This window comes from Gopherus evgoodei, chromosome 14 (genome assembly GCF_007399415.2).
Source record: "Gopherus evgoodei ecotype Sinaloan lineage chromosome 14, rGopEvg1_v1.p, whole genome shotgun sequence".
NCBI lineage: Eukaryota > Metazoa > Chordata > Testudines > Testudinidae > Gopherus > Gopherus evgoodei.
In genome coordinates, this window is record NC_044335.1 from 11,299,988 (window position 1) to 11,324,575 (window position 24,588).

Consider the following 24,588-nt stretch of genomic DNA (forward strand, 5'->3'; position numbering starts at 1 on the left):
CATCTCCATCTTCAACATAACAAGGAAAAATTTAAGACAATCTAATGACAAACTGAACAGAACTGGCCATTATAAAGCAGTGTTCAAGAATAACACCACATTAACTTCTACCTAGACAATCAAAGGTAAAATCTCTTTACAATATCTCATTGCAGGGAAGCACTGCTAATTCCACAGCACACTTTAATATTGCAGTGACAGCACTGAGTCTGAGTCCAAACCACAGTGGGAAGCTTGCACCCACTGCTTCCAGGCCCAGAGATGAGATTACTACTAATCAGTTCCAAGTTATACTAGGTACTTCATAGATCTACTATACCAGACCTCGTGGAATGATTCAGAATTCTTCAGACTCTTCTGGTCACCTATTACTCTTATACCTGTAACTTAGCATTTGTGTGATCTACAGTGCAAAAGACAATTCCAGGATTTCCATTTGTTTTCCATTACTATAATGAGAGCTTCCGGATTATGGTTTAGATTCTAGATGAACAGTAGGGACTCTGGGGGTAGGAGAGAGTCAACTGGACATATACAGTAGAGAACTTCTTTTTAAAGGAATAAGTGATTCTGGATGAAATGGAGTTGTGTTACACCATGCTATACCATATTATATAAAATATTATTAAAATACTACATATATCATTGTAGCTTCACTTAAAATATCAACTTTGACCACACTGCAGGGTTTTGACTCCTCTGTAGAATTTCCTATAGTTAGAATGTAAAATTATACTGCAGCAAAGTATTAAAAACTTTCCACAATAAAAGAGTTGACTTTGAAAGCAACAACTGTAATGTTAACTACTAACTGGTATTAATAATGTGCAACTACTAATTATAAGAGTTTTTGGTTCCATCTTTCCTTTACTCTCCAAATCTTTTCCAGCACAACAAGGCTTTCAGTACCTTGAACATACTATCTGGCCTCCAACGATGATGACCCTGAGAGTCAGTGCCAAGAAGAGGCCTACCAGGATGTGCTGTAAGGGGCCCCGTTTTTCATCTTCTTCTTCTTCAACATATCGAGATGCTATTTCTTATGGAACTTTACTTATCTTTGAAACAAACCAACCTCATGCACAGCAAGTTCTGTGGCTGGAATACCAGCATGCAGATACGAAGGCTGAAAGTCAAGATGCCAGAGTAGTTGGAAACCACACACCTCTCTAGAAATCTGTATTTCATGAGGAAGAAAATTAGATGTAAACAAAAGTTTAAATGCAGCATGGTAAAAACATTTATTGCATGGGGAATTCTGTCTTGCATATCCACTAAGAAGAAAATAATATTCCTTCCCTTTAATTAAACAACTTTAACTTCCAAGACTTACATTTTAATAATAGGTCCCACAGCTTTTCTTTTTAGCACAGGAGACTGGCTACTCTGATTTTGATTGGGGGTCACAACATTTTCTTGACAGTGACTCTAAAAGCCTCCTATTTGGAGAGGGATGGCTCAGTGGTTTGAGCATTGGCCTGCTAAACTCAGGGTTGTGAATTCAATCCTTGAGGGGGCCATTTAGGGAACTGAGGTGAAAACCTGTCTGGGGATTGGTCCTGCTTTGAGCAGGGGGTTGGACTAGATGACCTCCTGAGGTCCCCTCCAACCCTGATATTCTATGATATTGCTGTTGGTTTTTAACTTCCCTATGTGCTAATGTAATCATATGTTATTCTATAAATATCACAGGTCTTGTGTAGTCAAGGTTGGAAGTACCACAGAGAAAAAGCACCATGATGGGAAAAGTGTGATTTTTCTGTTGCTTTAGCAACTTCTAGGCAACAGTTTAGAGGGAATCTCTGAAACATGCTGAATTAGGCAACTATTCTTCTGGTTTCAAAAATCCTGATATTAATCAAACTCAGGTAAAAATGGAAGAAATAGCTATTTAGGTTTTTAAGTACTAAGAGTACTTAAACAAAATGTCAGCCATTCACAAAACCTTTTTCATGATGAGACTGTTCCAGAGAGAGTTTCCTACCTTTGGTAAAATATGTATAGAAGTCTAACCAAAATCTGTAATGTCTCCTCCTCACACTTAAGGCTAGTCTACCTTGGCAATGCTAAAGCGCTGCCGTAGCAGTGCTTTAACGTGCCTTGTGTGGTCGCAGCACTGGGAGAGCTCTTTCACTTTAAGACTCCGAAGTTTAAGTTGCTGCTTTGAGGGAAAATCAATTTGGTATTCCTCAGCAGACATGGGTATGTATCAAAAATTAATGTATAGAGCTCTCTCAGCACTCTAAAAAACCCACCTCCACGAGGCGCGTAGCTCCCAGCACTGGTGCACTGTCTACACTGGCGCTTTATAGCACTGAAACTTGCTGCACTCAGGGGAGTGTTTTCTCACACCCCGAGCAAGAAAGCTGCAGCGCTGCAAACTGCTAGTGTAGACACACCCCGGAGTATTCTTCTTAATACTCTCTCTTGGGTTGCTATTAGAAATAAAATGTTAGACAGGAGAGGATTTCAGAAAAACACTATTAAAACACGAATGTTGCAATCTATCAATTCTGTAGTCCATACTTTTATAAAAGGGACTTCTGCTATTCCAGATTTTTGTATTCTTTAATAAAAAAAATTGATGTCAAGTAAAATTCAGTTTCAGACCAATAACTATCTGATGCTCTATGCATCTATCAAAGTGGTGATTAAGTGTCACCCCCTCTATCTTAGACTTTACATTTTTATTTAAATTACATAGAACAGAATAGAATGGCGCATGACACCTTAACGGGGGAGCAGATACCACATCTCCATAATAATGGTAGGTAAATCATTTTATTGCTATAGTTAAGGGAAAACTAGTTTTTTGTTAAAACATTTATTACAAACATTTCTTTCATCCCGTAGTAAGGTGATTAGACTTAATGGATGAAACACTAATCTTTCACTTTAAGACTCCAGAGTTTGAGCAGCTGTCTTGAGGAAAAATCAGTTTGGTATTCCTTAGCATGTGTGTGTCTGTATCACAAAACTAAAGTAAACAATTTTGACATAATTAGCAGTCTTCTCTTAAATAAGGCCCAGGAGCATGCTCTTATGGAAACAATCACCTTTCACTTCTTTACAGAAAGTCAGGGCTGAAACAGAGATACATTCTTGTTGCTACATGCAACAGCAAAGATCCTATCTATTTTTAGTTCACTTTTTCACTAAGAAAACAGCTGGGAGCCTGACAAAAATACTTTGGTGACAAATTTAATGGTTTGAATTTTAAAGTTATTTTTAAACAAGATTCTAGTCATCTTTCAAAATAAGAAACATGGTTAAGCAGCACTTGGGTTACTGCCTGATAAGTCTCTGTGATTCAATCAGAGCAAAACTGGGAAACTTATCAACACCTCCTCTGATCCTCAAGCTGGTTGCAGGCCAGCTTTTTTCTTGAATGAAAGCAACTCTGCTTTGACCTGCCTTGTTTTCCATTCTCCCTTCCCCCACTCTCACCTTCCTTGTGCAATGCTCCGTATCAGCTACAGAATTAGTGATCTACCTGCGCTGAATACGCAAACCGATGTGGAGATCACTGCTTCTGGAGAAAGCTTGTGAAAGCTTGAAATTGCATTTGGTAATAAGCTGGGTGGGTCCTATGGTAGTTTGACTCTGTGGAGCACGGGCAGAAAGTAAAGTGTTCTAGCAGAAATGGGGAAGGGTCAAGATCTCCTCTATGAAAGCACTCTCTAAAAGAATGCAAAGGAATTCACAACTCACAGTCTATTGATGTCTATAAAAATATTAACGGCCTACATAATTTACATTAAGATGAGGATATTAGCACTAATCTTACATATATTGTTATCCTCTAATCTTCAAATCTGCATTCCAATCTACTGCTTTAAAAGCAAACATTTTAGTAACATGTTCATCTGATAGAATATGCTCATGACTGTTACACATATTTTACTTTTACTAATAACTTCACTTACTGATACATCAGGTTACAAGTATCAGAGGGGTAGCCGTGTTAGTCTGGATCTGTAAAAGCAGCAAAGAATCCTGTGGCACCTTATAGACTAACAGTTACATACACCATACATCTAATTTCTGCAGCGAGTGGTTAGCCACAGGAACAATGATTACGTCAGAATATATTGCTACTTTGAATTCATTTGATATCTTATATCCATACATTTCAAAGCACTTTGCAAATATGAACCTCAACACTTTTGTGTGGTAGGGAAGTATTATGCCCATTTTACAGATGGGGAAATTAAGGCACAAAAAGGTTAACTGGGTTACCCAAGTTCCCACAGGAAGTCTGTGGCAGAGCCAGGAATAGAACTCATCTTGTGCCTTAACCACAAGTCTATCCTTCCTTCCTACTGCACATAAATATGTACAGTACTAAGGCACAGTAGGAATGAAAAATTCCAGTTTTCATATTGTACTGGAGAACTAGGTAAAATAAAGATCAGATCACTGCTGAGACTCAAGCCTGAGGATAAAATATCAAGAACCAAGTAAACTACTATGTTCATAGTTTGTTATAAAATTACCATAGGCAGAAAGTTGCCTTAGCAGTCACTAACTTTGCAGATGCCTAGAGTACTGTCTTAAAAGTGTTATTCAAAGATTTTGGAATGTCTATACAGGAATAGTTAAAGTTCAGTTGTGGCAGCTTGATAGCTAGTGAGATAGATAGGCACTGCATTCCACATACGGTCTTCAGTAATTTCACAAACACTTACTGTCAGCATTTACAATACATGAAGAGAAATAGTAAATTAACTCCAGTTGCCAGGATTTTAAGTGTACATGATTATATAGTGATCACTTTTCAGTTCCGAAAATGATCTAATTTGAATAACTTTTACACAAGTTGCTATAAAAATGTGGCAGTACTGACAGGCCACATGATCAGGGCTAGATATAGCTCACCACAGGGCTACGCCCCTTTGATATGCCCTCCCACATGACCCAAAGCCCTCCCCCTCCCCCAACTGCAGCAGCTTTGGTAAAAATAGCTCTCTGCTGGCTTTTGCTTTGCCTGTAGTTTACATAAGCACTCTGGGGGAAGGGGACCCTTGCAGTGGATCTAAGGTACTCAACAGCCTAGTTGAAAATTTCTTGGGTGGCTGGTGCATTTTGAATACAAATTATAGAGCAAGATTGTTGGATTTGGCCTTAGATGTGCTTACTTTTTTGCAATATTAGTGTATCATACACATAGGTTTTATAGTAACTGTAATTATTTATTTTCATGCAATTCAGATAAAAAAATGAATTTATGTTTATTGGTTTATATTACACATTGTGTTTTAAAATCCCAGTAGCTATCAATTCAGATGCTGCCCACAAAACACTGAAATGGGTAACATAAATAATGCTTATTTAAAAATTAGCTATCAAATTTTTTCTTTACCAGCTAATGGTTTATCTAAGATTCATTTAGACACGTATTATAAATAGTATTTTTCGATTTTTTTTAACCTGATGAAAATGTTTTTTCTCATGTAGAAGCGAATACAGTATATGGCATTACAAAACAGTTTTTTATATTTCATACAATACAGGTCTGATAAACTTATCACACTTCATTTTAGTCATGTTTCTTTTTCTTTTTTTTCCCTTTTTTTTTGTAGATCTGTTCTTTTTTCCCATCCCTCCAGTTTTCATCCCTGACTGCTCCTCCAACCATCCCACCTTTCGAACACTCCATTTTTACACCCTTATTTCCACAACCATAAAAACGTCATATCAGCCTCTCCCACATAGCCACTAGATGAATTTCCTTCAAAAGCCTGTCAGTACAGCTCCTAGTCCTGCCACCGAAAGTGTTACATAACAATCGAAGTGCTTTCTCACCCTGGGGACTCCATGTGCAGCATCTACAGTGCTCCTCCCAGCCCAGGGAAAGACTGGGAATCGAACCCGGCTCTATCACATGGCATTACAAAGCACTGCCAACAGGCCTGGCCTAAATTCATGTTTGTGTCAGAAATTTTCTATTGCATTTTACCTTTGGAATACTTTTAGATTTATTATGTTTTTTTAAACAGATATTTTATGAGGTTTTGCTGTCTCTCTCTTTAGGTACTGGTTTGATAAATGCATTCCTTCAATTGTCTTCCTCCCTCTCATAATGTTCCTTCTGTATCAGCACACCAAAAGTAGCAAGAGCTCTCACGGAAGCGCTATATTCTAAAAGATGTAGTGCTCCCTGAGAGTAAACATCAGAAATGACCGATTCCAAAGGCAGGCAAAAATTACTTAGCGCTATTCATAAACAATGTCAAGTAAACTGTAAAATTCTAAAAATATCACTGTCACACACCTGTTCCACATTTGCTGCTGTCAGAGTGCTTTGTAAAAACATACCACTTCAGTAAGCTATTTCCTGTCAGAGCAGCATTTGCTCTGGGCCTTTCACAAAACCACCCAGTCCTAAATGGAGAAACTCCCTTGCAGGTCCCCTGTATGAAAAGCTGATTGTTCCAGCCAATAGAATTCTGCAGTTAACATCAGCGGTCATGACACTTTAATCATAGTGGAGTCGACTAGCCTATCATCAAATCCACTCAGCAAATACGAGTCTAGCTATTACAAAGGTAATGCAAAAATGACGCAGTCAACTCTGCACTCACTTTTTGCTTCCTCAAGCATTTATTTATAACTTATAACTACATTTTATACCTACAGATTTTCTTTCCAACAGATGTTGCCTTAGTACACAGCTGCAGAGACTTTCCTTTTTTTCCAGTTTCTTCTATTGTGCCGAAATGCTGCTCCCCGTCCAGATCCCTCCCCAACCTCACAACTCGAAACAACCTCACACAAGGGTTTTAGTTATACAAAAAGAGTTAGTGAGAGAGAAGGGGGGGAAGTGAAAATTAATGATCAGGAAGCAATATTAAAGAAAGTTAGAATAGCCTCATTTTGATTTATTTTAACACTCAAGGGAGCTGTGGTTTTATGCAGGAATAGAAACCAAAGTCCAATACAGTTTTTAAAAAGATTTCTGACAATTTACATTTCCAATTATTATTGAAAATGAAAGAAATTAAATTATGCACTAAGAGAGTTTTACTGATTTTCTCAGCTTTTTTTTTTTTACACTATTAAAAGTTAACAGAAGCAAAACAAATCTATTGAAACATAGTGGTACCTCAAAAGCAAGCAACTAAACACTGTATACAGTTTATAGAAACACCACCACTTCCCTCCACTTAACCCTCCGACATGTCATCCTAAGTAAATCCATTCCAGCACAGACTGAACACAAGTTTTCTTTTACAAACAGAGGAAGCAAATTAAAGGAAATTTTTAGCACAGAAAAATAAAAATTCAGCATAGAAATAATCTATTTTCTTATTGGTTTAAATTTTATTTTAAATGGTTGTTTCTTTTAAACAGAATATAATTTTCACCAAATACCAACTGCAGAGAAAAGTTACATTTCTTACTCTCAAGTTATACAGATGCTAATGCATGTTCTTTGGAGGGCAAACTTTACAGCATTCAGCTTATGGAAGACATATTTCACCTATAATGTTACAGTTTACTCTGCATGCATTTGATTTATTCAGAACATTACTTGCATGTCTTTTAAATCAACATTTTAAAAATGTATTTGGTGTCAGAAGGACATAAATCTGATGCTCATGAAAAGGAAAGACTAACAACATCTGTTAGAGCTAAGTATAGTGATGGCAAGCACTATGAAATTCCCTCATTTAGCTCTATCAACATGTCTCAAATCTCTGTGTATGGCACATGGCTGCTTTTTGACCCTTAAGCTTTTCTTGTCATGAAAATGTCAATTATGCCATTTTATTGCCAATTGTAGCCTGGTACTATGATGAGGTACCTACTACAGGGCCAGAATCACAAAACTCAACTAACTTCTCCTGGTGATGTAAACTAGGATTTTAAAAACATGAAACGCTTTTATACCAGCTCACCACATGCACAGCTCACTTGGCCAACAAATTCTTTAACAGTTAAATTGCTACTTAAAATAGTTACTAAAATCTAAAGATGATAAAGCCTAATTCATGCTGAGTCTAAATTTACTGACTTAATAAAGTTACAAGGATGAATTCAGCCCATTAAATCTTTATTAAGTTTTACAATCATAAAACAAAATAATTAAGTAGTACAACGTTTGATACATAAGAGTGTTGCTTTATATTGTACAACTAAAAATGCAACATGAATTCAACGAAGAATTTATTTTGAGTCAATTCTGATTAACTATTTAGTAAGAACTTGGAATACATCCATCAAATCACACATTAATGGATTATTCTTATAAGTATTGGACATTATAGTTAAACTGAAAATAGTCAATAAAGCCTCCAATCTTCACAATTTATTGTCAACCTGTCAAGAGTTTTACACCATCTCTTACAGACCCCAAATGAACTTTATCTGCGCTGACAAGTTATAAATTTAAATTCTTCTTAGATGGCCACTGAGTAAATCTGTCTTGATTGCAAGTTAAAAAATACTGGCTTTGCAAAAAAGAAAATATTGTCTAACTGAAATGTGCTTGCCTGAAAAAAAAAAAAGAAAGAAAAAAAAAAAGAAATTTGTCCAAGTTCAGCCCCCTACCCCTTCACTCCCCTGTATAATTATTAGCACTTTGGTAATACACCTCTACCCAGATATAACGTGACCTGATATAACATGAATTCAGATATAAAGCGATAAAGCAGAGCTGGGGGGGGGGGGACGGACGTGGGGGGCTGCGCACTTTGGCGGATCAAAGCAAGTTCAATATAACGTGGTTTCACCTATCATAGATCAAAGCAGTAAGATTTTTTGGCTCCCGAGGACAGCGTTATATTGGGGCAGAGGTGTATATTCCATTGGTTTATATCAGGGGCTGGCAACCTTTCAGAAGTGCTGTGCCGAGTCTTCATTTATTCGCTCTAATTTAAGGTTTCGCATGCCAGTAATACATTTTAATGTTTTTAGAAGGTCTCTTTCTATAAGTCTATAATATATAACTAAACTATTGTTGTATGTAAGTAAGGTTTTAAAAATATTTAAGAAGCTTAATTTAAAATTAAATTAAAATGGAGAGCCCCCCGGACTAGTGGCCAGGACCTGGGCAGTGTGAGTGCCACTGAAAATCAGCTCGTGTCCCACGTTCGGCACACGTGCCATAGGATGCCTACCCCTGATTTATATTCTGTAGCTGAGTTTGCATCTATGTACACCTCTACCCCAACAGAACGCGGGTTCGCATACAACATGATGAGCTCTGACACGCTGCTCTGAGCAGCGTGTTAAGGGTGTTGGGCCAGGCCGGGGCTGAGGAGTTTGATAAGGGGCAGAGGGTCTCGGGGGAAGTCAGTGGCTCCCCCTCCACAGGATCTGGAGGGCAGGAGCTGGGGGAGGGCACTTTTTGGGGGCCCGTAGTCCCAGAGTGGCCCAGAGGATTAGCGTGTCGCTTGGGGGAGGGGGTTGGGGAAAGGGATCCCCCCCACACTCACCAGCAGCAGTGGAAGTGGAGCAGCCTGACCCCAACCCGCTCTACTCCGCCAGCTCCCAGCCGCAGCGCTCCGCTTCCCACCGCAGGTGAGTACAGGAGGGCGTCCTTTCCCCAACCTCCCCGCACTCACCGGCGGCGGGAAGCGGAGCAGCCGAGCCCCAGCCAGCTCCACTCTGCCAGATCCCGGCCATGGCGCTCCGCTTCCCGCCGCTGGTGAGTGCAGGACCTTTCCCCAGCCGCCCCCCAGTGACATGGCGGGGGCCAGGGCAAGGAAAGCAGAGCAGGCTGGGGCCACATCGCTCTGCTTCCCGCCGCAGGTGAGGGGCGGGGGGGGCATCCTTTCCTCAACCTACCCACACTCACCGATGGCGGGAAGCAGAGTGCCATGGCTGGGAGCTAGCAGGGTGGAGCGGACTGAGGCCGGGCTGCTGCATTTCCTGCCACTGGTGGTGAGGGGTGGATAGGGGTTGGAGCAGGCAGGGGATGGGGAGTTGGGTAGGGGGTGGGATCCTGGGGGTGATTAGGGATGGAGGTCTCTGGACGGGGCAGTCAGGGAACAAGGAACGGGGGGAGGGTAAAGCAAGTTTGATATAAGGCGGTCTCACCTATAACACGTTGAGGTTTTTTGTCTCCTGAGGACCGCGTTATATTGGGGTAGAGGGGTATTATTAAGGTGCTCTCTTCACAAAAGCAACAAAGGCCAATCTGAAATCTGCCACTCTCTCCAAAAGAGTGTAAGTCCATTGAAAACAAATTTACCAATTGTCTTCTCATCCTATTGCTCTCATGTTGATAATTTATGGAACAACAAAGCAAACTTTGGGGAAGAAAAGCATTTCAACTAAAATACAAAAGCCAGCTAAGGTTAAACCACAAACTTTGAGCCATTTTCTAGATTCTTTTGTATGAAACTTCAAAAAGTCTCAGTAAATTTCAAAGGGCAGATTTGTACAGTCCCATTTACCAAATGCTACCAAAACACATGGTTCATTGCAGATATAGGTTGGTGTGGGAAAAGTATGCAGTAAAAAATTGCAAATATTAAATACTGTATCAGAGCAACTTTCACACACCAATAATACATACTGTAGTTTTCTTTAAAAGTTTAGCTCTAGATTTTTTGTCTGGAATAGAAGTCGCAAGTGTTTATTCACATGATGTCATTCATTGTACTATTCATACTCATCAGAACACTGCAAACCATGTAGTTTGGGGTCGGGAAGAAATTTTCCTCCAGGGCGGATTGGCAGGGGCCCTGGAGGTTTTTCGCCTTCCCCTGCAGCGTGGGGCACGGGTCACTTGCTGGTGGTTTCTCTGCAGCTTGAGGTCTTCAAACCAATTTTGAAGATTTCAATAACTCGATCCTGGGATAGGGGGTGTTATAAAATTGGATGGGTGGGGTTCTGTGGCCTGCCTTGTGCAGGAGGTCAGACTAGATGATCAGATTGGTCCCTTCTGACCTATGAGTCTATGAGATGTAACCGTAATATTCTTTATCAAAAAATGAAATTTGCCATTTTTACCATGAAAATCTATCATCTTCATCAATGACTCATGGACGTCTTTAAATATATATTTCTAATACCTAATTGTACTATTTTAACACCATGTTAATTTTATGGACATATGCAAGGTCATGAAGAAAAATGGGTATATAACAATTTCACTTTAATCTGTAGAATGTTAAAATCCAAGTGAATTACTTTCAGTACTGTATCGTTCAGTTGGCTATTTTCTGTACATTGTATCTTTTCAAAATTAAAATTTAGTGCTTACTCATATGATCTCATTTTTCATAACATCACTTTGATTTTAAAGTAGCCTATTAAAAGTAAAGAGAGTGTTAGATACAGAACATATGCTGAACAAATGATCTTCCAGATTCTCTATATATTCTTTAGCAGCCCAAAATTTTATTGTGCTTGTCACTTTGGCATATATGTCACCAGCTGACTCCTTGTGCCTTTGCCATTCAAAACAATCTTGAATGTACTCCTTTCTTTTACAAGGGAGAAAGTCTTTTAGAAGGGAGAAAGTTATTTGAACAAAACACTTATGGCTCTACCTAGCCCCAAAACAAAATGCAACTCTACTAGAGAATTTAATTTGAAAACCTTTTCTATTCAAATAAACAGTTTTTTGTAAATGTACACATGCAACTGCACACCTATTCTGTTAACTCAGTTGCCATGACTTTGCATACATATTAGATATTTGAACATGCAAATGGATATGTAGGTATGACTATCTGCATGAGCAAATGCACTATTTGCATGTGAAATCATTAGAACCTACAGCTAAAATGAATGCTCATTTTTTGAAAATCAGGCACTAAGCATTTTGATGATAGCTCATCCTTAAAAGACACTGGGGATTACTCAGTATTAACACTTTGGACAATCCAGTTTCCAGGGTTGCAAAGTGCTCCAAGGGTGTGCGATGATTAGGAAAAGGGAGGATCTGCTTGGAAGCAGGGCCAGGTTGAGATTCTTAAAAGGAGCCAGTTCCAACCCAATCTCTTTGTTCTCTCTCTCCAAGAAGCATGCTTCACAGTGCAGGTAGACAGACATGCTATTTCTGCTTGAGCTGTCATACTAAAAATAGCAGTGTGGTTGCAGTGACATGGGCAGTGGCTTGGGCTAGCCACCCACGTACGTACCCAGGGGATCAGGCAGCCAGCCCAACTTGCCACCCTTAAGTTTGTTTGGGGATGTGGACCACTACTTTCTAAGCAATGAACAGGGGTAGGGACGGGGCTCCAGTCACCAGTTACCTATCTGTGGTGGTGATCATGTGCTGTGGATGAGGTAGGATGGCCTTGTGGTTAAGGCACTGGACTATCAATCAAGAGTTTGGGCTTTATTCTCAGATTCCACACAGACTCCCTGCGTGGCCTCGGACAAGTCACAATCTTTTTGCTTCAGTATTCCATCAGTAAAATGGGGATAATAATATTTCCCAACCACCCAGTGACGCTGTAAGGATATATTCATTCATGTCTGAACAGGGGCCATAAAGCCTCTGCCCTGTTTGAAAGAATATTGTACGTGACACATCATAAGTAGCTCACAGAACTGTGTCAAGGCATGGGACTCAACCAAATCAAAATGGTACTAAACAAAGATGAAGTTAAAAATAGAGCCATTTTAATAAATACTAAGAAAAGGAAGCTAGGCTAACACAAAGTGGCCCCATTAAGCCAGGTATTACCTGTAAAGGACTGACTTTCAGCAAGGAGACCCACTGTTTATTGGCAAGAGTGAGAGAGAAGCTTGTAACTAAGTGCAGTCAGTGTGGAGGAGGATTATCAAGTAGTAAACTTGGGGGTTTTAACTGCCTACCCTTCGCTACTGGACAGACTCAGAGAAAACAAACACAATAAAACCATAAATTAAAAATAAAGAATTACAACACCGTGACAAATTAAAAATAAAACCCTGATCCGTGCCTGCTGGCTTTTTATCAGCCGGTGCTATTATGCAGAGTTACTATTCTGCACTTTTCCTGCTAAAGCAGTTAAAAACAAATGAATTTTTAAAAATTATTATTCATAAAGTTCTCCTGGAGTTGCCTGGCTCATTTTCAGGCCATTAAAGTAGCTCTGCTGGTGTTGAATTACAAGAAACGTGTCCTACTGTACCTACACTTGCAACCCCCCCAGCTTTCTCCTTCTCTGAAATGGCAGACAGCAGCAGAAGAAAACACAGCAAGGCATTCAAGCAGGAAATAGCGTGAGAACAGGCTCTCTCACGCTACTTCCAGCCCTTCCTGATGTTGGAGGACTGTGAAATGGCTTGCAAATAGCTTCTCTCACACTATTTCCTTTTCCACTCCAGTCAAAACTAGGAAGTGTCAGCTAAGAAATGAGCACAAAAAGCACACTATTAAAATGAACCAAAAATCAAATTGTAAACAAGGTACCCTAGGGCAAGCCAAAGCTAAATAAACCAGAAATTCAAATGTTTGAGAGCACAGTCCACTGCTTAGAATTGTGTAATGTCACCAGGAAACTTCTATTCCCAGGCTCTGCCTCTCACCTGCTACAGGCCTGACCCAAAGACCACTGCAGTCAGTCAATCATTCCATGGATTTCAATGGGCTTTGGATTAGGCATTATGGGATCCTGAGCAAGTCACTTAAATCCTTTGTGTCTTAACTGATCCTAGGGGTGACCAGATGTCCCGATTTTACAGGTACAGTCCCGATATTTGGAGCTTTTTTCTTATATAGGCTCCTATTACCCCCTGTCCCGATTTCTCACACTTGCTATCTGGTCAGCCTAACTGACCCTGTAAGAGGAGAACATAACTTATTGTTCCTATCCTCTCTAGAGTGTTTGTGAGGCTAAAAAAGAGAGGTCCTTGGATGAAAGACATTGTACAAGTGCTAACTATTATATTACTATAAAAGAGCTTAGGTCTGTTCTCATTTATAAAATGGTTCACCCATCTCCAGTCATAAATGAAGCTTCTCTGACTGACATCAGCTCTAAGAGTTCATTATCGGGTACAGTTTTAAAAGACTCCCTGAGCATGATCCAAGTAGCCATTAAAATGGTCACCAGACTGGATGGAGTTTGGGACTAGAGTTTGAAAAAACTTTCCCCAATTACCTCAAAGAATCAGAAGTCACGGCAGATCTATGAAGTAGCCCATGGTTTAGCTGCTACTGGGGCTATTTCTAGTATTACACATACAAAAACTAAGCTAAAAGAATATTATGAAAGTTGCAAAGTCAGGCACTCAAAAGCTAGGAAACGAAAATTATGGCTGCCAGTGCAACCCGAATTTGGCCCCCTTGTATATAAGTGTTATGATACCGTCATTAATTACACAATTGCATAGTATTTTTTCACAGGACCTTGCCTCATTTGGTGCAAGGATAGATGGTGTTTGCTTCATGAGCATCTATTCAACACTTGGTTTTTCCCTCATTGTTCAATGTGTGGTTATACATACTGCACACTTTTCAAACCCGGCTGCATTGAAAACAGAATTCATTTCCTCATGAGCTTTTCTATGGTGCTCATCACTAAGTCCTTCACAAACTATTAAAAAAATATTTTCACAATACTCCTGTGACATGAGTGGACATTATTAATCTCATTTTACAGATGGTGAACTCAGGCACGGAGAGATTAAGGTCAAAACTATCCACTAATTTTGAGTGCCCAATTTGAGATGCCCAGGAAGTGTTTTTTCAGAGTACTTAATGTTACATAGAACTTTATATGTTCAAAGCACAGCTCCCATTACTTCAGTTGCATCTGTGAGCACTCAGCAAATGAGACTCCACAGTCTCTAGTTGGGGATCCAGAAAATAGAACACAATTAGTGATCATGTGTGAAAAGTTTAGCTTAAGTGACTTGACTAGCATCACAGAGGCTATGGTTATGTCTACACTTAAAATGAGACAGCAGCATAAGCTGTGCTGCTGTAGCACTTCCGTGTGTGTAGACACTCCCCACAGTGACAGGAGGGGTTCTCCCATCGCTGTAGTTAATCCACCTCCCTGAAAGGTGGTAGCTAGATCAACAATATTCTTCCATCAAACTAGAATTGTCTAGACTGGGAGTTAGGTCAGCATAGCTACATCTCTCAAGGGTGTGGATTTTTCACATCCTTGAGAGAGAGACAGTTTGTCTACACTGGCACTTTACAGCGATGCAACTTTTTCGCTCAGCGGTGTGAAAAACACCCCCGAGTGCAGCAAGTTTCAGTGCTGTAAAGCGCCAGTGCAGACAGTGCTGGTATCTACGCCTCTCGTGGAGGTAGTTTTTTTAGAGCACTGGGAGAGTTCTCTCCCAGCGCTCTGCTGCGACTACACAAGCCGCAGCAGCACTTTAAGGTTGCCAGTGTAGACGAGCCAATAGTTATACCAGTGTAAGTTTCAATGAAGACCAACCCTATGGCTTCACTGCGGATTTATCTTGAATGATCTACACTCAAGTTAATGCCTCTTGAGTTAGTGGCCACATTGCAAGTAACACTTGGCTGCACAGAGTGGACTGGATCATCGCACAGAATGATTCTTTCAGCAAGTGATTGCATTAAGCAGCTGACAAGTTGTGCCAGCTAGCTCAACATTTCTCAAATGCGGCCACCAAGAGCTTTTCTTGTGACCACAACCTCCTGGGCAGTGACTCTGGAGGGGAGGAGGGGAAGTGGACCCTCCTCCAGGGCCACCAGCACAGGTTGGTCCCATACCCCTCGTGGAGCCACAAGCACTGGAAGAGTAGGTAGTGAGTGAGTAGCCTTTACGGGGCAATGAGGCTCCAGCTTTGGGCTTCAGCGCTGGGGTGGAGAGCGGAAGGCTTCAGTCAAGGGGCTTTACCCCAGCCACGTGACAGCTGGTGCTGTCAATTGGCTCACCACCACCCCTGCATCACCACTGGCCCTAGCTGTCTCCCTACCCACCTCCCCATCCAGGGCTTAATTTGTCCCCTGGCTTTCCAGGGTTGAGTAACTCTGCTGTGAAAATTGATATTTGTATGTTTGTTAATATCACTTTTCACAGCCTCCCAGGTAGCTAATAAGTCTGCTGTGAAAAGTGATATTAACAAAAACCACTTTTCACAGAAGCAGACTTACTAGCAAGTCTTTTTAAAAAGGAAACCAAAAAAGCAAAAGCAACAACAAAAAAAAAAGACAAGAATGTGCAAAGCACCTTATTTGTGTTTGTATTCTGTTTAGATCCAGTAAAGAATAGAGACAACTGTACATTATGTTTATTATTGAGTCTGCAAAAAGAAACTCTACGTAAATAAATTTGGACATGTATATTTATTTGTTTTTTCCTAAAGTTAATTAAGTATTTTAGCAAAAATTGTAAGAGTGCAGCCACCGACAAGAGTTGGTGGCTGCACTCTGAGGCCACTAAAAAAATTGTGGTGAGAACCTCTGAACTAGCTAGCTGTGGCCTATACCTCCTGATGGGCCAGCCAACACAACGTTCAAGCAAAGGGTTTTTGTGCGTGCACGGGACTCAAGTTAGGATGTCAGCATCGGGTTGCCAGGTGTCCAGTCGAAAAGAGAACCTGGCAGTGTCCAGTCAGATGTATTGACTGAACATTAAAAGTCCTGTTACTGTTGGGGGAAGGGGTGCGTGTGTGTAGGAAGTCACCCAGCTCTGAAGTGGCAGCTCCCGTGGCAGCACGGATGCATCAGCTTTGGCCACAGGTGGCCCCTTCAAGGAGCATGGTTTGCAGGGCTGCAGCGGAAGACAGACTGTGGGGAGCCCATGGTGAGCTGCATAAGGGGCTCCCAGTGGGCATGGAATGTTCCCCAGGAGGGAAGGAACACAAGCTGCTCTGTCAGCTGGTGCTTCCCCTGTCCACGCTCTCAGGCAGCTCCAGGGCAGGGAGGGCTCAAGCAGGAAGGGCAGGGGGCTGCAGGGCAGGTAGCACAGAGAGATGCAGGGGGCAGCTAGGCAGGAGAGCTGTGTTAGCTCATCAGTAGGGCTGCCTGGCTGCTCCCATGCAGCCGCAGGGCTCTTCTGATCTGTGCTCCCAGGCAGCCTGCTGGAGCTGGGGTTTGCAAGTCCCTGGAGAATGCTCTTGCTGGAGCTGAGGTTGGAGAGCAGCAAGAGATGGGAGGAGGCTGGGAGAGGAGTAAGTGGGGTGGATGGGGCTGGTTTTCAGACTCCATGTCAGCAGAGAGAAATTGAGAGCACAGGAGAGACTGTCTGCCTGATAGCCAATAGTAGCCCACAGCTGCAATGGCTCAGCTCTACACCGACAAATGCCCAGTGCAGAGGGAATTTTGAGGGAATTTAACTGCTGAAATCTAAGTCGGCTATTGAGTGCAGTAGAACCTCAGAGTTATGGACTGACCGGTCAACCACACACTTCATTTGGAACCAGAAGTATACAATCAGGCAGCAGCAAAGACAAGCAAACAAACAAAAAGTAAATACAATATAGTCCTATGTTAAATGTAAACTACTACAAAATAAAGGGGAAGTTTAACAAAGATTTGACAAGGTAAGGAAACTGTTTCTGTGCTTGCTTCATTAAAAAATAAGATGGTTAAAAGTAGCAATTTTTCTTCTGCACAGTAAATTTTCCAAGCTGTATTAAGTCAATGTTCAGTTGTAAACTTTTGAAAGAACCACTGTAACATTTTGTTCAGAGTTACAAAGTTTTCAGAGTTATGAACAACCTACACTCCTGAGGTGTTTGTAACTTTGTAACTCTGAGGTGCTACTGTATGTGCAAACTGCATTTTTTCAAAGACTTAAACCTTGGCCAAGTTTGGGCAGATTTCACACGGACTCCAAAAGTCGTATCTCTGACGTAAAGACCACCTCAAACAAGTTTAAAGTCCTGCTCTAAAGCATGGGGGTGACAAGAACTTTTCAAAAAAACCCAACTTTTTAATTTGGGTAAAACAATGCATTTTTCCGTAGTCCTGCTCTTAGAAATGGCTGAACGTATTGGATCAAATTTTGCCCAAAATAATTCAGCCTGAGGCAGACACTTGGAATGCAAAATTTCATACCAAATTATTAAAGTTTGGCAAAGTTATAAGCAACTGAAAACATGGTCTTAGCATGGGAACTATCTGACAACTTCAGTAACAGCTGGTTTTAACAGCCCCGCCTATAATAGCTGAGCCCTAAAACATTAAAATGATTATTCAGATTAGTTTTAGGATTGTGTGGGATAAGATTGCATTTGACTAAAAACACTTGCTATGTATACGGCACATTTTCTGAAGTGGGTTTAAAAAAAAGATTAACAATCTGTGTGGATAGCTTGATTAGTCAAAAGTCTCCCCATGAAAAAATGGTAGCAATTACTGAAGTTTGATCCTTGAGCTCCTAGACCATACATTAACATCTTAATACATTCCTTTTTTATATATATTTAGACTCAATGTTTCCTACTGTATCCAGTTTCACAAAGTAGATATTAACTCATTCACAAATTACAGCAAAATTAATGGCCCTGCTGAATTAACTCGATATACTTGTGTTCTGGAATTATGTGGTTTTGTAATATATTTAAGAGAACAATCAGTGCAGCTTGTATTTTCTGATAACAAGACAGCCCTCCAAATGAAATTATGCCCCTTAATGGATTTTATTCCTTATAAATATTACACAAACTGCAAGTTAGATCGATGTAAAGACTGCCTTGAAAATTAGTGAAAGGAATCAGTCTGATTAATCAAGACAACGCATTACAGTAGAACCCAGAATCCATACCTCAAGGGTCTGCATGTACAGTGATCACCCCAGTTCTGAAAGATTTAACAGCAGAGGCTGTAGTGAGGACTCATATTACTAAGATTTCACTACTTTTACAAAATGCACTTCGGAATATTGACTAGTACACTAAGCATTACAACTATGTTAAAATAAACTATAAATGTCAAAATCAAAGAAGAGAGGCTCAAGATTTTAAAAGGTATTTTGGCATCTATCTGCATCTTTAGGCACCTAAATACTTTTTCAAATCTGAACCACAACAATTTTGTTATGTATTTGTACAGTACCAGGTAAAATGGGGCCCTCCCCCCACAGGTGCTAACTCAATACATATCATTAATACAATGCAGTGAAGCTTTATTACAAGACAAAACCAAATTCAAGCTACGGAAATGTGCCTTTGATGCTGCAAACAAGTACTGAGGCAGTAAAATGGAGACAATGAACCTTACATTCTTTAATATTAAATAGTAATGTGTATTTTTGAATAAAAATGCAGTTTTGTGCTCTTCATGGACTAGATAGGAATGTTAAATCATCTATCATTGCTTTGAGTTTTCTGTATTCTATATCACTAGTCAGAAATAATGATAAATATTACAGTGCAACTTCTGTAAACATTTCTATTTTTTCCCCCAATGTGAATCTCTAGAATATTCAAGGACAAGGAGTCCTATTTTCCTCCTCAATATAGTTCCCTTCTCACACCTACAGAACATTCCATATTGAGTGAAACTGATGAAAGCTCCCAGACCGCACATTTTCTAAAAACAGAACTGAAAGTAACTAGTTACTTAGTCCAGTTAAGAGAAGGGAAACAGTCTCCATCCTACTCCCCTAAAACTGCAAGCATTAGTAAGCAGGATGTACAGTAAAGCTCATGATGAGTAGAGGCAGCTACTCTTTCAAAATCAACAGGGATGCCTCTATGTTGACAAATGTTATTTACTCTCAGCAAACCTGGGTATAGTTTCAAGCTGCAAAACTGGAAGGGGGGTATTAAAAGCAGAAGTGAGGGACAGAAGACAGCAGAAGACTTGTTCTTACAGTTAAGGTTAGAGCCTTGTGCCTCCCAAGCAGTTCTATGTAAATTTCATCATAATGTGTATTTGGGTGGTGGGGAGGGGGAAGAGAAAGACAGAGGCAGTCCAGGTGCATTAAATACGTAACCTACCATGGAAAGATGTTGAAAAGTTTTTAAATAGTTAGAATAAAGTAACTATAGGGCTTAGCTGCTGGACGTGCATGGAAGAGAGATAATACTCCACGATACTGATGCCTAGACAATCCAGTGAAGCATGCTCTAAAAATATGACTGATTAGATAAGGGATGGGGCTTCTTTCATGGAGACGGGAGAGGCAGCTAGGATAAGCACCTCTGCTCTACACATGGGTGGGCTCTTCTTGGTCTGTGAAAGAGTGTGAGTCTGCACATCCCAAAATCTCTTGCTTTTCAACATGACTTAAGACTAGAAGTAACATCATAATTTAAAATCTCTCTGGAACCCTCTGCTAGAAAATAGCTATTCTTTCTCTCAATATAGAGAATCAACTGTCCTCTTTAAAAAAAAAAACCCAGAACTATGAAAGGAGAAACAAAGTTATACAGAAGTAAGCCCAGCCAACTCCTCAGATTTTTCCACTAAAAAAAAACTAGAGAGAGAGAGAGAGAGACTAGAGGGGCCAAATTATTTCACTTTTTAATTTCTAAAAGAATGAAGGTCAGTCTAGGCCATGGGGCAGGGCTTAGTCTTTCCATCTTGGCAAGTTACGGACAGGCAGATGGATTCAGTGGGAAGAAACAGAATCTAAGCCCCGAACCTAGGAAAAATAAAGCTCAATTCACGCACCATTACACACAAATTGCTGGCTTGAGGTGTGTCTCACCCTAGTACAGAAGGCCCACCTCTCTGTAGCATTTTAACCTTCATTGTGCCACTGTGCAAGGAGGCATGCACATGGGGAGACCATGCAGGTCTGTCTCCACACTCCCTCTGCACTGCCAAGAGGACTACAGCTCTGGCTCCAAATCAGCAAGTATGAAAGGAAAGGGAGGAATCAGAATCTGCCCCCAGAAATGCATAAGAGGGTCAATGGAGGGGGCAGTGGCTGCTATGCTAGCTCACTGGCTGGAACAACAGCCATGCAGGGGCTAGATCACAGCCTGCCCACTGACTGAAGGCAGATGCCATCCTCTCAATCTCCATTCTTCCTGCACAAAGGCTGTGTGTGGGCTTTATGCAGGCTTTGCACAGGGATGGGTCAAGTTCACCTTTGATAAGCAAAATTTTGGAATGCCAAATACATAAATTTCAAGTTGATTTCTTCACTGTTACTGTATAGAAAAACTAAAAAGCTTGGTTTTAAACAACTTATGAAACCCAAGTTTCCTGTATCTTGCAAACCCTTTTGTATATTAATACACTACCTGCAAGAGTGCGAACATGCTTATTAGTAATCTATATATAAACATATATAAATAAAAGAATTAGACTGCTCTTGTAAAAAACAATTAAGTATTCACCAATACACACTTGGAAGCAGTCCTAGTGAAGAGGACTATGGTAAAAAGTAATACACATTTACAAAACACTCAATCAGCCTTAGAAATAGATAACTGCCAATTTCTATCAACAAAATTGTATAAACTTAGGGTGTGAGTGGCTCAGAGGAGACAGAAGTCACTGAACCTTTTAAAAAAGATTAACTCTGGAGGAGCAAAAAAACATCGTGGAAACTACATTTATTTTGAAAACCAAAGATGATTAATAGAATTTGTATTATTTAAATTCAGTAGCGCCCATTTCTTGTTTTACTCTGGCAGTTTTAAAAAGCAGAAAGCGTTTAAAAACCTTGGATATTTTCTCTGAACAAATTGTCTCTTAGAAGAGTAATTTAACTGTAGAATAGAAACCTAACGCCCATTACCATTATTAATGGTTCTCTTCACACTGAAACCAAAATAGTCCTCAGTGGTGGAATCTCTGTTTTGTCTTTGGTGGGTTTCTTTTATTAGTTTGTTTTAAGTGTGGCCATTGGATCAATCTGAAGATAATCAGTCTGTCATTATAATTTTGCTAAAAGTAATTTTTGATACTTTTCTAGAAGATTCAGTAGCAATGAGGTATGCCGTGATTTCAAAGCAGAGTTAATTTCTGAGCAAACATTTTTCAGTATCAGCATTTACCCTTTGGTTCTAGAATATTAAAAATACTGAATAGTGCAGTATCAAAAAGCACCAAAAGGAACTATAACTAACAAGGACAAAATTCTTTATAAAAAGAACTGCTAAAATGCTGCAACAAATTCTAAGTTAAAAAACAATGTAAACGTTGAGATTACAGAATAAATTAAAAACGAATTGGACAATGAAAAATAGTCTAGACAAATTTCTGTAATTTGTCACTAGTGGTCAGGTTTTATTTTTAGTTCAACAACCCATGCTGTAAAAATCAACATTCCATTAGATGGAGCAGGATGGTAAAACCATCAAAGGCCATTCCTGCCTGCTGACCCAACACAAAGTCCATGTCCAGGAATCATGAACAATTGCAAAAAATCTTTTAAGTTGTCTCCTGAGTTTTCATCTTAAACAAAAGATAAAACTGTTATCCCACTCCCATACAGAGCAACATGACAGAGGGAGTCCAAGTTCCTAATATTACCTACTTCTGCTAGCAGAAACAGGAAGGTAACCAAACACTACCAGAAACATGGTTTTTACTAGTTGTTAGTAAGGACAGAGCAACACTTTAGGCTAGAGTATTATACATCAAACTCAAAATCCCAAACCTCTAAATATTTCTTGTTGTGCAGCAAATAAACTTACAATGAAACCACTTTAAGTGACGACATAAAGGACTAGAAAAATATCAGTAACCTAGAGGAGGGTGGTCTAACTGCAGGTCAAACAAAATCGTATTAGAAACATTGTCATAACTTTACAGTGGTTTCTTAAGACCCAGAACCGTGCAAGAGTCATGGTAGGCAGACTCTTTATAGCAAAGATAATTTTAGACTTACTTTTGGTCTGAGGTAAACAGAGACATAAAATCATATTTTACTTTATCTAATGCTTTTAAACTTGTGAAAGACCCAGTCCTAAACGCAGTCTCAAGCACTCCCGACCACTGATCGTTATATGAAATGAGATGCAACTGTTTCCTCAATCACAAAATCTTGCTTTTGACTTCTACCAAAAGCTAAAGAGAATGATAAGACTCCAATATTCATAGATGGTACCTTTTACCTATAACTCTTCCAAATAAAAAAGGTTTCATTATGCACTCGAGAACTAGATGTTCTGGTGGTCCCTTCTGGCCTTCAACTCTAAGACTATGACTAAAGTATACGTAATCTTTATAGAAAACAAACACAGTAAAACTACTGAACTTCTGAACTCTGCTATGAGTAAAGATCTGCAAATTTGCCTCCAGTCTCTTAATATCCCTATAATTATTACTATACATAGTAATATTAATATGGGAGTGGAGTGATTCCCATTCTGAAGTCTGTATTAACTATGCATCAAGCCACTGCTGGTGGCTCCATCACCTTCTTTCTAGTTACTAAATTGCATTAAAAAGCTACAAATAAAGTAGATGTTCCTCCCAGTCTAACTTTTCCACATAAACAATTGCTGATGCCTCAGGGATTTTATCTGATTGCCAGTGGACAAGGAGGTGCAGTCCAAGTGATTGTCACTGGAAAGGAAGGGGACTGGCTTTCAGACACACCGTTAAGACACAGTTTATCTCAGGAAAAATTGAGTCTTCTATCAAGACTGCTTAAAGGGATCTCCAATGTCTGCAATATAATTTGTCTTTAACATGTAAAACTACCATTACCTGACTAACTTTAGTGGTCCCACAAGTGGCTGATTAAGACAGGTTTCACTGTATAGTAAACATTTATTCTTTTCATGGGATAGAATGTGTGTGTCAGGAAACAAAGTGCATTCTATCATTTGCAAATACTAAAATTATAGCTATTGACAATATATATCAGAACAGAAGTACTACTTACTACTGTGCACAATCAATCAATTGATATTCATTAGACCTCTCGTAGCAGGCTTTCACACCTTCATCTTGCCAAAGTGTTTTTGTATGTTCATAAAACTCCTGAAAGCAAAACAGAGGGGAAAAATGTCAGCACGAAAAGGAGTATATACATATAAAGAAAAACGATTATGAATGCTTTATAATCATGAGAAATGAAACATGCTTAGTGCTAACTTTAGAACACAGCTAGATTTCTATACCATCTTGACTTTAGACAATCTGATACACTGTCCTTGAACTGCTTTGTCTGTGGGCACAGATCATGTTCTCATACATGTGCAGCTTTGAGCATGCTGTTGGTACTTCCCAATATGTACCACTAACTGTTTGGCAAAGCTTGCTCCTCAATTTCTCTCTTCCGCTAACTCTTGGTATTACCTTCCCTGTGTTACTTAGTTCACCATTTTCAGGGGCTAGCACATTTACATTGCCGAGTGCCAAGTATTCCCCCTCCCACACACAATGCATACATACCTGTAATTCTTATGTAAAGTAGAGACCACATCCTTGATTTTAGACACAAGATGCAGAGGCTCAATAACAAACTAAAATAATTTAGAACTCTTGGGAAATCCACAAGTCATGTGACCAAAGGGCGTACATAGAATATCACCACCTCTGTCAGCTTCAAACAAAAAAAAAAACTCCAATTCACAGGAAGTGACGGAGTGTGGATCTAGGTAACATTTTCCAAAAGCACTAAAGTGACCATTTTCAAAAGTGACTTAAGTGCCTAAGTCCGGCTAACTCTCAATGAAGTGGGCTCCCAAGTGCCTATGCCACTTCTGAAAATGGGAGATAGGCACCTAAGTGATTTAAGTGCATTCAAAAATGTGATTCCCCCTAATATAAATCACTATCTGCAGAGAACAGGA

General features: G+C 39.9%; 1 protein-coding gene across 4 annotated transcripts in view; it reads right to left on the reverse strand.

The window, feature by feature from the left end:
- Window positions 1-24,588, reverse strand: part of GNAS (GNAS complex locus) — a 156,246-nt gene that overhangs the window by 41,271 nt on the left and 90,387 nt on the right. The window contains exons 1-2 of one of the 4 annotated variants that reach the window (XM_030532844.1): window positions 6,275-6,300; window positions 1,076-1,177 (exon numbers count right to left, since the gene is read on the reverse strand). In XM_030532844.1, coding sequence (XP_030388704.1) covers window positions 1,076-1,177; window positions 6,275-6,285 — 113 coding nt within the window. In that variant the 5' untranslated portion in view covers window positions 6,286-6,300. Of the gene's footprint in view, window positions 1-1,075; window positions 1,178-5,805; window positions 5,835-6,274; window positions 6,301-23,675; window positions 23,774-24,588 lie in introns of those variants that run through there. The other 3 variants (XM_030532843.1, XM_030532848.1, XM_030532845.1) reach the window with 3 other exon arrangements.